This window comes from Stegodyphus dumicola, chromosome 10 (assembly GCF_044657685.1).
Source record: "Stegodyphus dumicola isolate Sdum_Otavi_A_Nest chromosome 10, ASM4465768v1".
In the NCBI taxonomy this organism is placed as follows: Eukaryota; Metazoa; Arthropoda; class Arachnida; order Araneae; family Eresidae; genus Stegodyphus; species Stegodyphus dumicola.
Window position 1 is genome coordinate 169669433 of NC_140777.1, and position 14735 is coordinate 169684167.

The following is a 14735-nucleotide window of genomic DNA, read 5'->3' on the forward strand; positions in this document are numbered from 1 at the left end:
ATAAAAATATTGCTGATATATCTTTATCTTCTATTTATTTAGATCAATCTGACTGGCTGTAATACTGATTTTAATTTAAGCAAACTGTGAATCTGATTCTTCATTTAAAACAAATCTTATGAATTATGTAGGAAAATGATTCATTTTCTGCAAGAATAAAAGCACAGCAATTTTGATACTGAGCGATAGTAACCTAATCTACATTATACACACAGAGGTTTACTCTAAATAAAATATTCTTAAGAAATTATAAACTTTCCTTGAAAAACTTTTAAAATAATGCAAACATACAGGAAATTATATTAATTTAAAATTAACATTAACGTATAAAAACTGTATTTTACTCAGATGTTCAATAAACAGTACTCCATTTTTCGATTATTTAGTTCTTGTGCACTAAATTGTGTCTTTGATGAGCGGGTGTTGGTGAGCATACTTGCTACTGCGAGAACAATCCAACATTAGGGTATTTACTTGGTTACTAAATCAAAATTTTGCTAACCCGTCTATAAATATAGTTATAAAATGTCGTTAACTTCCTACCTACAAGAACAACTAATTTCTTCACAAGGTATGATTTCTCTCAAACAACCATCCTCGATACATCACATGGTTATCGTGTTTCCTCCTAAAGACTACCTACTTGCAGTCTATCTGACATCGAATATCTTAGGTATTCACGTAATTATTCTTGATAGATTATTTCTTTAGAAATAGATCACAAGAAATCGCTTGTATTCCTGTTGTTGATACGTTACGTTTACTTGTCTGACAGTAACAACAAAGAGATCACAAGAAATCGCTTGTATTCCTGTTGTTGATACGTTACGTTTACTTGTCTGACAGTAACAACAGCCCAAACCAACGAAATTCCTCGTGGCAAGGAGCGCACAAGATATGCCTGTCGTTGGCCTTGAGCAACTTGCAGGTGACAGTGCCATTTAACTAAGTTCCGCCCGCAATTTTGATAGACAGCACCCTTTGGGGACGGGTCCAAGGATCTCCCATCCATCTCTCCTTCCAGCAGTATTACCATAATAAACGAGAGAACTTTCGGCTCGTCGCATATTTAGAGTGCTTCCAAGCCGAAGAGACACTATACATTTATAAGCATCCATGCCTTCTGCGGGATTCGAACTCGGGCCATTCGGCACGACAGTCACCGACACTAAACATTATACCGGTTGATTTGCCTTTGTATTCCTAGAGTAACAATGAACTGTTTGGTAACCGTCGTTTAACTGATACTATTAGATTTCACAGGCGTACCTTTCTCTGAAGTCACGCATAACACGTTCCATATTAGGTTATTGTACACCTTGCATAAAGAATGGGGGGGGGGAACAATTCTGTATCTTCCATTCTACTCGGCCGAATGACGAAATTTAAATTTGCATTTTTCAGATCTCGAGAGCGCGCCTTAGAATATATATTATATTTATATGTAACACTGTTCACAACGCAGGTATTTTGACACAAAATCAGACATTTTCTGAAATGGAATGCCGATTTTTTTTATCATTTCCGGCTTAGTATACTCTTTTCAGTTAGCGCCAAGAATAATTCACATGGCGAAATTCTTCACTGATAGCAGCCTATTTTCCCCTCTTTTTGCCACTGTGTACGCGCGGGGGAAAAAATCATCTTTCACAATTTCAAATAATGTTAACCAAGTGCCTAAAGCACAATTCGCATTATAATCGCTTACGACAAATAGGTCAGATTTTAAAACGCTCCAGCATATAAATTCACGTAAATCTTTGAAAATTTAGAATAAAAAACTCTACTTTTTTGCAGGTATGTCTAGAAATGCATCTACTTTTAGATTATGATAAAACTTTGATAGGTTTCGAAATGTTTTCTAAAACTTTAAAAGCATTACTATAAAATACAAATAAAAAAAACCAGAAAATAGGTGCGAATTTTATTTGGATTGAACTTAAATTTCGAATTCGGAAAAAAGGAGTCAACTAAGCTTAATAAAAAAAGAGATATTAATAAATATATACCAATTTCAATTAACACTGAGAAAGTAAAACTTTGATATGGCATAATTTGAGCCGTAGATTCGAAACAGGAAAACAAACTCGCAACGTTATTTCAGAAAAAAGTCTGATTTTGTGTCAGAATACCTATGTTATATCAATGCTATATATAAATCTAATACATATCATAAGTCGCGTTTTCGACACATGAAATATTGCAAGTTAAATTTCGTCAGTCGGCCCAGTATAACAGGAGATAAGGAATTGTCCTTCCCCCCCCCTTTTTTTTCAAAGTATAAATGTGCTGATATTCTAATGCCCAGACGACGTTAATATTTTATTTGATTGCTGCTATATCTGGTGTTACTGTATTTTTCTTCTTTTAACCTTTTCCCATACCAATATAAATATATTGCTACATATCCGCACAAATTACACTTATCCTTCTAGACCTTCCCTTTAATTAAGGTCCTAGATCCGATGCGTGATTAATTTAAAATTTATAATAATGTTCTAATTTATAATAATAATGTAAATCACGATCAGATTGAAAAATAGTAAATAATTTATTATCCTTTTCTCTCCTTAACTCAAAAGTCCTGTAAATTTTTATATTTTTTCCCAGTATACTATAAATATAACTAGCAATGCCTTTAAAAGTTATCCAAGTTTCTTAGTCTCATTTATGATTTTCTAATATATCTGATCCTTCCAGAAACTCTTTCTTCTCTCATAAATTACCTAGCTGTTGTTAGCTGGATTTGTATATGAGAAATCCTTCGTACATAAATTAATAACTATTCTAATTAACGACTATTTTAATTTTTGTAGATATTTAAAATTTAGAATCGTTGCTTTCCTTGATGCTACTTACTTTTATTTTTTTGTAAAGACGTAATGAATAACTTTAACCTTGGTGATAGTGATGACGTGATCACTCTTTAAGTAGAAAGATTCAAAGCACGTTTAAAAGAGTAAATATTTTGCTTTCTTTTTAGCAACTTTGTTCAATGCCGTGAAAGCTTTCTCTTTTACATCAAATGCGAAGAAGTTGTCTGACTACACATGCCCTGAAGAAAATTTGAGCTTTGTGTATGGCATTATCTTCATCGTCTTTTACTGGGTTGTCATATCTAATACATTCATGTATGTCAATTATGATGTGGCATGTAAGTATTCAATGAGATTTAATATCAGTATTACAAATGCATTACTTTAGATCAAATATACATTAGTATGAAAATTCTGCTTATAAATGAATGAAAATGATAAATATTCCCATGTCTATTCCTTGAACAAATGAAAGAATCTGACACTAATTACCGTAAGGCTGAAGACGATGAGCCAATGTTCTTAGATTTTTCTTTAATACGTTACTCGATATTTTATAACAAGTATAAAAATGCTTTCAACGTTTAGGTTGCATACTTGTGTGAGTATTCTGCTTTAAACCAATGAAATGTATGAGTAAACTATATGCAATTTGAATTTATACTTTTAAGCTTAAGTTCCTCTCTCGGTATTTAATCTGAACCGATGTAGTAAAGCAAAATAAAAAATATTACGACATTCCCTAGTTACTGAGAACAGCTGAATTCATACTCACATTCACCAGTTGAGGAGAAGATAAAACTTTAAACCCTACCTGTTTTTTTTAAACCTTCAGTTTTTTTTTTTTTTTAACTCAAGAAACAAATAATCCGACTCGTTTCTTCGGGAATTTCCTCCTTGAAATAAGTTTGCTTAGATTCTAATATAAAGACATTCCCCTAACCTTAACCTACTCTAGGTTTGTGAGATGATAGGAGACATTAAAAGCGCATTGCATTTAAAAATTCAATAAAGCGATAACACCGAAGAATATTATTAAAATGCATGTGAAATTTCGATACATGTTTTAAAGCTCCAAACCCTTCAATTTATGCTGCATTTATTTAATAGTCTTGGCCTAGTAATAGGCGGAAGCAGTAAAAAAAAGGTTCTTTGAAAAAAAAATTTTAATGGTGCGTAGCTCATCTATTGACACTACCACCATTTGTGAAATTTGCTTGCTATATTTTTCTAAAATAAAAACTGACGAGCAATTCCCAAACAAGCAGTTTCTCAAGGACAATAACTCTCTTCATTTCACTAATGATGACACAACTGCTTTTCTCGCAGCAATAACCTGCGAAACTAAAAGTAACAAATATTTCATTTAAATTAATGGCCAAATTTAAAAAGTAATAATATTTTAAAAATTTAATAATAAATTCAGCTAAGCGATAATTGTTTACACTTCTAATCGAAGTCTCAGTATCTTCTGCCCACGCGTAGGTTTGCAAAATTTCACATTATGGGTTTTGCTTAACGCTTTAATACAAAGATACTTTTTTAATTCCATTGCACAATAAAACTCTAAAACCAAACGCTTGAAATCTAAAAACTCTATCACATTCGTAAACCTGTAATTGCAACACAAGACCCGAGCGATTAGTTCTGTGTAACAGTTCCATCAATCAATATCAAAGAAGAGGAGATAGAACAACGGGAATTATATCTGCTATCGTGTAAAACCTAACTGCCTGCAATAGGTCCAATATGTCCTTAGTAGCGTTGTGTTGTTCAGAGCTACCGAATGTAGCAAGACGTTAGCGTCTTTGAGGAAATAATGTATTGATAATTATTATTAACAGTACATTAAAATGCATGATTTGTGTTTCTCTATTGAAAATATACACAATATATTTGATGCTTACTATCTAAATGACTTTTAGGCTTTTAAACCGAGTAAGAATTTCTTTTCCTTTAAATATTTCAGTCATTTTAATGGTAAAAAGAAATAATCTGTGAGTTAATTTAAACAAAGTAATTAGGTTGTAACCTCTCAACTTGAAATAATTCAACATTATATGAAATAAGTAAAACATACTATGCAAAATTTTGCATAATCTTATTAAAACAGAAAAATTAAAGAAGCAACCTTGCGTTCGTAATTATAGTCAAGAATTCTATCGATTTCGAGAGCAAACAGGTGCAAGTCACTCTTCATCAGAAGCAAAGAAATCTGCAACGAAGGGAAAGCCACGATCGTATTTATAGCCTACAGGACTAAAGCAAGCCAGAAGGTAGCGCCATCTGTCGGCAGAAACTGCTTTGGAAATTAAAAAAATAGTTTAATAGAATTTTAAACGCGTTAGGAAAGAGTGAATTGGACTCCAAGTTATTAGTTAAACAGCTTAAAACTTCGGCAAAGTTTTCGATTAAATTCACCAATGGAAGAAGCTTTTGGATTATTTTTGCAGACCTAAATTCAAAATTATAATTGTATTCCCGACAATCATTAGCTAATTAAATTATCGAAGACTTGTTAATTTTGTCTTTTCGGACATAATGTTCGTATTCCTTAATGCAAAACTTAAACGGTCTTTTAATTTGGCCAATATATTTCAAACCCCATTGCCGATAAATTGCCAAGAATTAAAGTGGAATCTTTAAGAATTGAACCATGGATTTTACAGATAGGTTTGAAAATTGAACTTCTGGAGAATCCGTGCAATTTTGTAACTGATAGAAGGATAAAATGGATTATTGCTTTTTCTAACGGCGGTATGTCTTCTTTGATAGCAAGATGAACAATTTTAAAGGCCACAGAAGAAAATCGTAGGTCAATGGTAACTGATCTCGGTAAAAACATATTTACGGGCGCCCTTTGGCGAAAATTGGAGATTTTTGGCGGTACATGGATACTGACTTTGTGTAATTCTCTGACTTGTTATTTTGGCTTTGTGTAGGGACGAATTTTGCGCTAAAAATCGCTTATACAATTGTTCATATTGTATACTCTTGATGAGAGTATTTAAAAATCTTGTGTAATTACAACATTTGAACATAAGGCATGCATGGTAGAATAATACATATATATACGTGTATATTTTACAAACAAATATACACGTATATATATATATATGTATTTATATAAGCTGTATATGTGTACATAGCATATTTATGGGTACCACTTTTTGAAAAATTGCAAAATACATTATTTCTTCGATCTGACATTTGTCAGCAAATAATTGTTTATGAATTAAAAGAATTTAAATGTGATTATACTTAAGTTAAAAACCTACTTTTGTAAAGAAGCTGAGATCAGATTTGTCCCTTAATCTAATTTCTTTTCATGTTCCTTCTAATAAAGCTTTCTACAAAGTTGTCAGTTATTTTTGTATATTCATTATTCTCCTGATTTTTTATTTACAGCAAACTTCATAGAAGCTTTGCGTATAGTCAAGCATTTATTTTACGAGCTGGTCTTGAACAGAATTATTCCTTTACAAAGTATTTTCTTTGTAAGGTAAGTCAGTTTGTTTTTAAATTATAAGTTTTGTGTATAATGTAGAAACTTCCTTTAAATCGTAATGATTTCAAAAGTTCTTTTTATGCAAGTATTACAAGTTTAAAATTAAATTTACAAACAATAAACAAGTATGAAAGATTAAAAATTTGAGGGTAAGGGCTTTTAAAATCCAAACAGAAATTCTCACCAATTCGTTGGAAGCCGTTTTGTAAACAGTAATTGTAAACATTTCATTGGGCGCCATTTTGTAAACAGAAGTTCTAAACATTTCGTTGAGAGCCATTTTGTAAACAGTAATTCTAAACATTTCGTTGGACATCATTTTGTAAACAGAAATTCTAAACAGTTCATTGGGCGCCATTTTGTAAACAGAAGTTCTCAGCATTTCGTTGGGCGCCGTTTTGTAACCATTCTTCTATAAATAAAATCGCCAGCTAGCTCTAAACGTATTTATTAACACAGCACAGAAACAGTTACAAATAAAACATACACTAAAACTGAACATATACCAAAACGAAACACCTAACATTTAGAATTAACGTTTGAGTCACTGAAACATAACTATTTAAGACCTATCCTCATCGCACCTGGAGGTCGATTGACTGTAAGTTGTTTTCGTTGCTATTAGATAGAGTTCGATAAAATAGTTCGGTTACATCCAAATAGCTCTCTTTCAAATTTACAATCTATTTTAAGAAAGTTTCTTTCTTTTGAAACGTAGCTTAATAGAAAATTCAAGATTTTTTTTTTTTTTTTTTTTTTTTAAGTGTTTGTGCATAAACCTTCAAAGAAGTTTTAAAAGTTTACATACCATTGGTTTCTCTGGGCGAAATATTGAAATTAATTTTTGATGCTATTCTACTGACTTGAATTTCTTGAAATTTTTCGCATGCGGTGACAATACAACATTCCATAGCAATATTTCAAAATTTGATATAGGTATTTTTATTTAGCGTGAATTTTACTCACATGTCCTTATTTAACGATCAAACTAATCATCGCAGTATTTGGATGCTTTAGTCCAGATAATTCTTCTGACTGAAGGTTTGGAGAATTTTTTTCTGATGTTTTTAGGTATCGTGCAGCTGTTAACAACGATGAATATCTAAACTAAATACTCAGTCCTTTATTATCAGCAGGCCCACGACTTTAAGTGATAGTGAGGTTGTCAAATACAAAATACCTGTATTCTTACCCCAAAATGGAAAAAAATAATTTCGTACATTACAATACAGCAATTTTCCTTATTTTATCTCTATTTGGTATACTTAAACGAATTAAAAGGTATGGTAAAGGTTTAATTTAGTGCACTAAAAACTTTAAATATTTTGTTATTTTATAATATTCTTGATCATATGCAACTAGTCACCCAGGCGGGAAATAGTGGTAGGTGACTCTAACTGCCGTATCGAAGGGTCTAGTTTTCCGGAGAAGGTATGGGATGTCTAGTGTCTGTGCGGTATGGGGGGCACTCTAAATAATCCTCGAGCCGAAAATCCTCTTGAGCGGTTAATGGTAGGGGAATTGGATAGAAGACCCTCGGGTTGCTCTCTCTCTCAAAATCGGGGGAAAAACTGAGATTAAATCGGACTGTCATCTATATAGTGCTCGGGATTCTTGCCAACGACAGGCGCATATGACACCTAGCCATGATGAATGTATTGGGGTTGTGCTGACCTTCGTTAGAGAAGCGAGACTGGTAACAACAACATATGCAACTAAAGGTAAAATTTCGGGGTTCCAAGTTCGAACTGTATTTGAATGATAAGAAACAACAGAAGTATAATATGGAATTAACATATGTAATAAGAATTGCATTCGGTTTGCTTATTTGTTATTTGATTGTCAGTTTTCCGAATATAAGACATACGTAAATTTCTCTTCGACAGTTTTTTTTTAATCTGACACTATTAGTAAGCATCCATGCGATTTTATTTTCAATCCCATATCACCAAGAATTTTATGATAGCTAAGCGCTTATACTTTAATGCATTTGACCAAAACTGGATAATTTAAAAAAAAATTCATATACTTCCTCCGTATAAAAATGCCGTACCATGCTTAGGTTATTCATCTTTAAAGTTTCTTAATAGCTCCTGTAAGACCTCATTTCCTTTTCAAGACCCTAAACTGTATTCTGCCTGTATAAAGCTGTATAAAAAAGAATGGAAACAAATCGACATATAGTATCAAAATTGTATTTTATAAAAATAGAATGTAATGTATTCTAAACCACTCTTAACGCTTCTGTCTCAATAATCCGATTCAAATTTATAATTTCGATAATCTTCTCGATGCGGAGGGAGTATTTAACTTCTTACATCTGAACACATATATATTCATTTTAGTTGCATCCGTTTCATATAATAATTTTGAACTACGATTTTTAAACAGTAGTTCGTGAACGCCTGAAGCTCTGCAAGTTGGTAGTAAGGGGTTCGCAAGAAGGCTTTCAAATTAATATACGATATATTACATACTCCATTATGAAAAACACTGTAAAAACAACTAACAAGTCAATGGCTCGACACAAAATACATCAGAGGTAGGTGTGGGTGGTGCGACTGGTATGCAAATAACATATATGTATGAAATATAGTAAATTGAAACTATCCAGCATCCGAAAGAGAGTAATTAATTTATTTTTTTTCCACATTTTTATTAAAATTATCAGTATCCAAACGTAATTATTTTATTTCATTTCTTGTTAATTAAGAAAATTAATAATGTTATTCAAAAATATAATAAATAAATAAACAAATAAGAATAGTGTACTGATTCTATCAAACAATTTTGAAAGAAGCATCTTTAAAAGTTAGATTTTTCTTGCAGATTGTTTACGAATGGATGGACAGATGCTTTACGGATGTATGCCGAAATTCTGAATCATTAGTATCGGTAGAAACTAAATTCGGTTCCGTCTGTGAGCGAAGCAGAAAGTGCATATCAGAAGCATTTAACATCATACGGAATTTTGTATAAGTAATTTAGAATTTGATTCAGAGTCCAGATCTATGAGAAATTTGTGACAACTGGACGTTTCGGGAATTTTCAATAAATCTGATAACAGTAGCAGCTTAGAAGACGATGTTACCTATTGAAAATTTTCAGAATCCGTAATATTTGAAGACAACAGATATGCGGCTTGCTTATCGTGGGATGAGCATGCATAGAAATTACGGGATAAATTTGAGTACTATGGTTTAGAGTTAAGAAGAGTCCCAAGTTTCATGCGTATTATAAGGTTATGTACACCAACATTTGTAAGAAAGTATCAGGGAAGAATTAGAGTATTTTAAAGACTGTAAAGAATATTTTTAGCTCATCAAGCTATAATTAGTGAATTCGATTTGAAACTTCCTTCACTACTATTCAAATGACGTAAAAATGAACTTGTGGCTTTTAGAAAATCTAATTGTGGCTCTCGAACTTTCCTGAATTCCACCATGTGGCTCTTACTGACTCAAAGCTTGTCCGCCCCTGATTCATATTTTATGAACAGGCTTCCCTTTGATAGAAGCTAGACTTGGTAATGAAAATAACCAATCATTTAATAATTATATTTTTATTTACAGTGGTCTTCTTACTACGTATCGCTATCTGAAATCTCCTGAAAAGAATTTAAACGTCTTCAAATTTATCTTCAAGAGGTATTGGAGGTGAGCAATGTTTAATTTTAAATTTGTACATGATTTAAACATATTTAAGACATTTATTTTCAACGCATCTATGAAACTGCTTAACAAACGAAAACATATATTTATTCTTTTTTTATTATTTTCCCTAAATGTAAATTTGAAAAAGCTCTCTTGAGAACGTTCTCCGTGAAAATTCTTCATTTTCGAAGCAGAAAACCTGCTTAACTTAAAACACTAATTTCATTCAGTGCTAGTAAAATAAATATTTGCAACATATTATAATTAACACACAAGTTAAGTATCATCTGAATAATAATATAAAGAGTTTTTAAGTTCCTAATTTGAGTTTGTTTTTAAAAATAAGCAATACGCTTTTAATTTTATTATCAATAATTCTTCATCTATACGGTATTTGGAATACAATACAAGAAATTAGATATGAATTATGAAAACCAAAGTTATGAAAAAAGGTTAGAGATAAAATTAGAAACAAAATATGGTCGGACTATGAGCTATTAATCTTAAGATTTTAGAATGTTATTACAATAAATTTTGAATGGAGAACTTTATCAGGTAAAATCTTAAAAACTTTGCAACACAGAAACACTGCAGGATTACTATGCTTTTCGTTGCAAATTTCTTAAGGTAATTGTAATTTTGGCCTCGAACTTATTTAAATAAGTACAGGTCATTAGTTTAAATGAATGGCCATTAGAGTATTTTAATTCGCTTACAAAATTAAGTATGTATTTATAAAGTTTCCAAAAGAAAAACCCGTAAATAACAATTTTATTTCTGAATGAAAGGTTTCAGATTGTACACGTTAGATATACTACAAATTGAACATGATCAGTAGAATACAAATGATTGCAGTGACCCCTAAAAATGTTTGAAGAAGTTATAAAATCTAACTCTTCAACGGAAAGAGAGAGAGAAAAATGTTCAAATGGAAAACTGTGTAGAATCATTTTATTGCTATAAATGTACACTGCGAAGACAAAAAATGTGACAGTTCTATATCTCCCTTTTTACTGGGCCTATTGACGAAATTCAAATTGCGCTTTTCATGTATGGAAAGCGCGACTTAGGATATATATTAGATTTATATATGGCATTGTTCAAACATAAGTATTTTGGCACAAAGTCGGACTTTTTTGAAATAACATGCCAATTTTTTTTCTATATTTCGATTCTACGACTTAGATTATGCCTAAATGCTAAATTTTGTATAATTTGGTGCAACATTTACGGAGATATTTAGAAATATTTCTTGAATATTTCTTTGAATATTTCTTGATATTTCTTAATATATATATATATATATATATATATATATATATATACTGCTCTCCCCTTCCTTTTTATTGTTACATATATATATATACATAATTTTAAGTTTTATAGCATCAAGAGCTCATGCTTAATGTTAAATGCTTATGCTTAATGCTCATGCTTAATGTATTTTCCAGGTATACGCCAGCGTATGGCTTAATATTGGCTCTGGTTATTTTGACGCCTACTTGGGGATCCGGACCATCATGGTATAGTCATTTGAATCCCATGTACATGAAATGTAGGGATAACTGGTGGTACAACCTCCTGTATATAAATAATTTCCTAGATACAGGACGAGCGGTAAGCATTTACTATCAGCCCCTTCATTCAATATTATTTATAAAAACTGTCTTAAACAAAATAGGTTAAGAATTCAAACACGAATAACTTTATAAGATATTTCCCCAGCTTTTTTAGCATGCCTTCGTGGTGTAGTGGTCAGCACGCTCGACGCGTATTGGAGAGGTCCGTGGTTCGAGTCCCGGCCAGGGCATTGCTTATTTTTCATTTCTCCTGCTTCCAAAAAAAAAAAAAAAAAAAAAAAACCTAATGTCTCTACAGTGACGCCCAAACTAATAAAAATGGTGGACGATGATTCTCCACCACCAGGATTTGACGACTGAGTCCCCTAATCCTCAGTCGCTCTTTAAAAAGGAGAGTGCATAAAATATTTCACCCGCCTTCATAACATGCCTTCGTGGTGTAGTGGTCAGCACGCTCGACGCGTATTCGAGAGGTCCATGGTTCGGATCCTGTCTAGGGCATTGCTCATTTTTTCTCTCTCCTGCTTCCAAAAAAACCTAATGTCTCTACAACTTTAACATAGGAACACACAGAACAAATGGCACCTTCGGGAACTAGATGGTGAAATTTCCGAAATTCGAAGGGCCCGAGCTCTAATCCATGAGAGGTCATGGAAAAAATTTGTTCTTCCTTTCACAGAAGTAAACAGTGGCCCACTTATTACGTTCCTCCATTGTAGAGTCTAATTTAAATTTACTAATAGTTATTTTCCTGAATTCTCTTATTTCCCCTCGCATTTCCTCGCCACTATTTCAATAAAGTAGGTGAACAAAAATATTTTAAGTGTGGGAACGAATAGGTTAAACAGAGCGTGATTTCCCTAGTGAAAGTTCACGTTTGCTAGTTTTTCTACAACTTTGAATCTTAATGTAGTCGCTATTAAGATTCACAGTTACGCATTCTTGCCATCGAATTAATATCGTACTGGTGTAGGTTTTATGAGTCAACCTGTTAGTTTAACTGAATAGTGTAGTCTAGCACTACATCTTTATCTTTGAATGTTTTGTTAAATTAACTTTTAAGTTGTCACTGCAAGATTTTGGTGCTGTTGTGCATGCACGTTTAAGTCCGTGCCTTCTGTTAAACAGCTTGTGATAAATAAAAGGGTCTTTTACATTCTCTCACTAGTGGTGTTCGGCTTCACTTCTGTGTGGAAATTCGCAAAGTCTAGCACTTAAGTAGTTCCCACATTATGATAGCGAAACGGACTAGATCCCGCGCCATAACAGAGATACCACCGCTTTCGGCCTTAATAGTGGCCAACGCCTATAAACGGCTATTAATGCACTCTTAGATTATTATACAGCGTGTTTCAAAAAGAATATACATATTTCGAATGCATATGTTTATTAAACTGTATGACATACGAATATGAAACTTTACACACATATGTACGAACCTCTCAAGTTCAGATTACAGATGTTCAATATGTCCTCCGTCAACAACACGAACAATATCACATCGATACTCAAATTCCCCCCATACTCGGGCGAGCATGTCCATCGTCACTGATGTTATGGCAGTACGGATCCGGTTCTTCACTTCTTCCAGGTTCTGTGGGAGTGGTGGTACATAAACGTTGTCTTTAATGAAATCCCACAGGAAGAAGTCACAGGGTGTCAAATCCGGTTACCATGAAGGCCAGCTGAGACATGTTAAGTCACCAGCTCCTTGACGACCAAGCACCCACCAGCGGCCGAGCGGTAAAGTCGCTGAACACTGGTAGTTCGGTCTGAGGTTCAAATCCCGCGAACGGGCTGGCTGCATGGGCGTTTTCGTGGTTTTCCCTATGTGTAACATGTATACGAGCCAGTTTCCCTTACAAACTCCTCCACGAAGGCATCCCTCCCCTTAGGCAGATAGCCCTAGTGTGCTTTACCATAGTTAAATAAACCAAACCAAACCAAAACCTTGACGACCAATCCAACGGTTCGGTAGAGTTTCATTCAGATAATCACGCATTTGGCGACACCAGTGAGGGAGTGCCCCGTCTTGTTGAAAAATGAAGTTGTCTTCATGCAGCCTCGAAACAACCAGTTCTGTAACATAGCGAAGTACTGCTGATCGTTAACCGTGTATCCATCAAAGAAGAATGGGCCGTAAACAGATGATTGGGATATCGCACGAAACACATTGATTTTGGGCGAATCTCGTACATGTTCAAAGGCTACATGTGGGTTCTGTAAACCCCACATTCGAGCATTGTATCTGTTGTTCTAGGCACGTCAAATTGTTGTTGTAGGCAGTTGTAACTCCCGACTAGCACGACGAGTTGATTTTGAAGGACTATGTTGGAAAGCAGTTTGAATCCGTGCAACATTTTCGTCGGGAATACGAGGGTGGCCAGGACTCTTTCCTTTACATATACATCCTGTATTTGCAAACTGTCGATACCATCTGCGAATGTTCCACCCATTCGGAGGATCACTTTGGTACTACAACTTGAAACGTCTTTGCACTGTAATCACGGAATTGCACTTCGCAAACTCGAGAACACAAAATGATTTCTGCTTCGGAGTAGCCATTTTAAACATGTGACGGTTACCACGCAAAACAGAAGACAACTGAGATCCAGCGGCTATTAATATAAACTAGCCTATGTATTCGTTTCGCCAATAGCCGAGCCGAGGCTCAGTGATCAATAGTTTGGAGAAAATGTACACTTTGTAATACGTATATTCTTTTCGAAACACGGTGCATTTCTGTTTCGATGGGGTATATAAACTGGTTACATTTTATTGCCCCTAATTTTCGAATTTTACAAGCTCATAAACCAAATTTGATAAGCCCACCAGCGGCCGACGTTGGACACTGATAAAGTCGTTGAATAGTGGTAGTGCTGCCCGGGATTCGAATCACAACGAAAGGGCTGGCTGCATGGGAATTTTTGTGGTTTCCCTCATATGTAACGTATACGCGAATCCTTTACCCTTAAAACGTCCTCCACGAAGGCATTACTTCCCTTATGCAGATAGCCATCTAGTGCTTTTCAGAAATTAAATAAACGAAACCAAACTCGATTTGGCACTTTATCTGATTGTACTTGATAATTTTCTTGTTACTATTCAGGTAATATTTTAGCTCACTTTAATTGAATTTCAATTTTAAAATCCAATATTTCGCTTGAACAGCTACATA

At 33.6% G+C, this 14735-nt stretch overlaps 1 protein-coding gene across 1 annotated transcript in view; it reads left to right on the top strand.

The window, feature by feature from the left end:
- The window catches only part of LOC118204548 (nose resistant to fluoxetine protein 6-like), a 131334-nt gene that overhangs the window by 99405 nt on the left and 17194 nt on the right, over positions 1 to 14735 (top strand). The window contains exons 6-9 of the mRNA XM_085825860.1: positions 2984 to 3154; positions 6225 to 6318; positions 9897 to 9980; positions 11429 to 11594. Of these exons, the coding sequence (XP_085681986.1) occupies positions 2984 to 3154; positions 6225 to 6318; positions 9897 to 9980; positions 11429 to 11594 (515 nt within the window). The remainder of the gene's footprint in view (positions 1 to 2983; positions 3155 to 6224; positions 6319 to 9896; positions 9981 to 11428; positions 11595 to 14735) is intronic.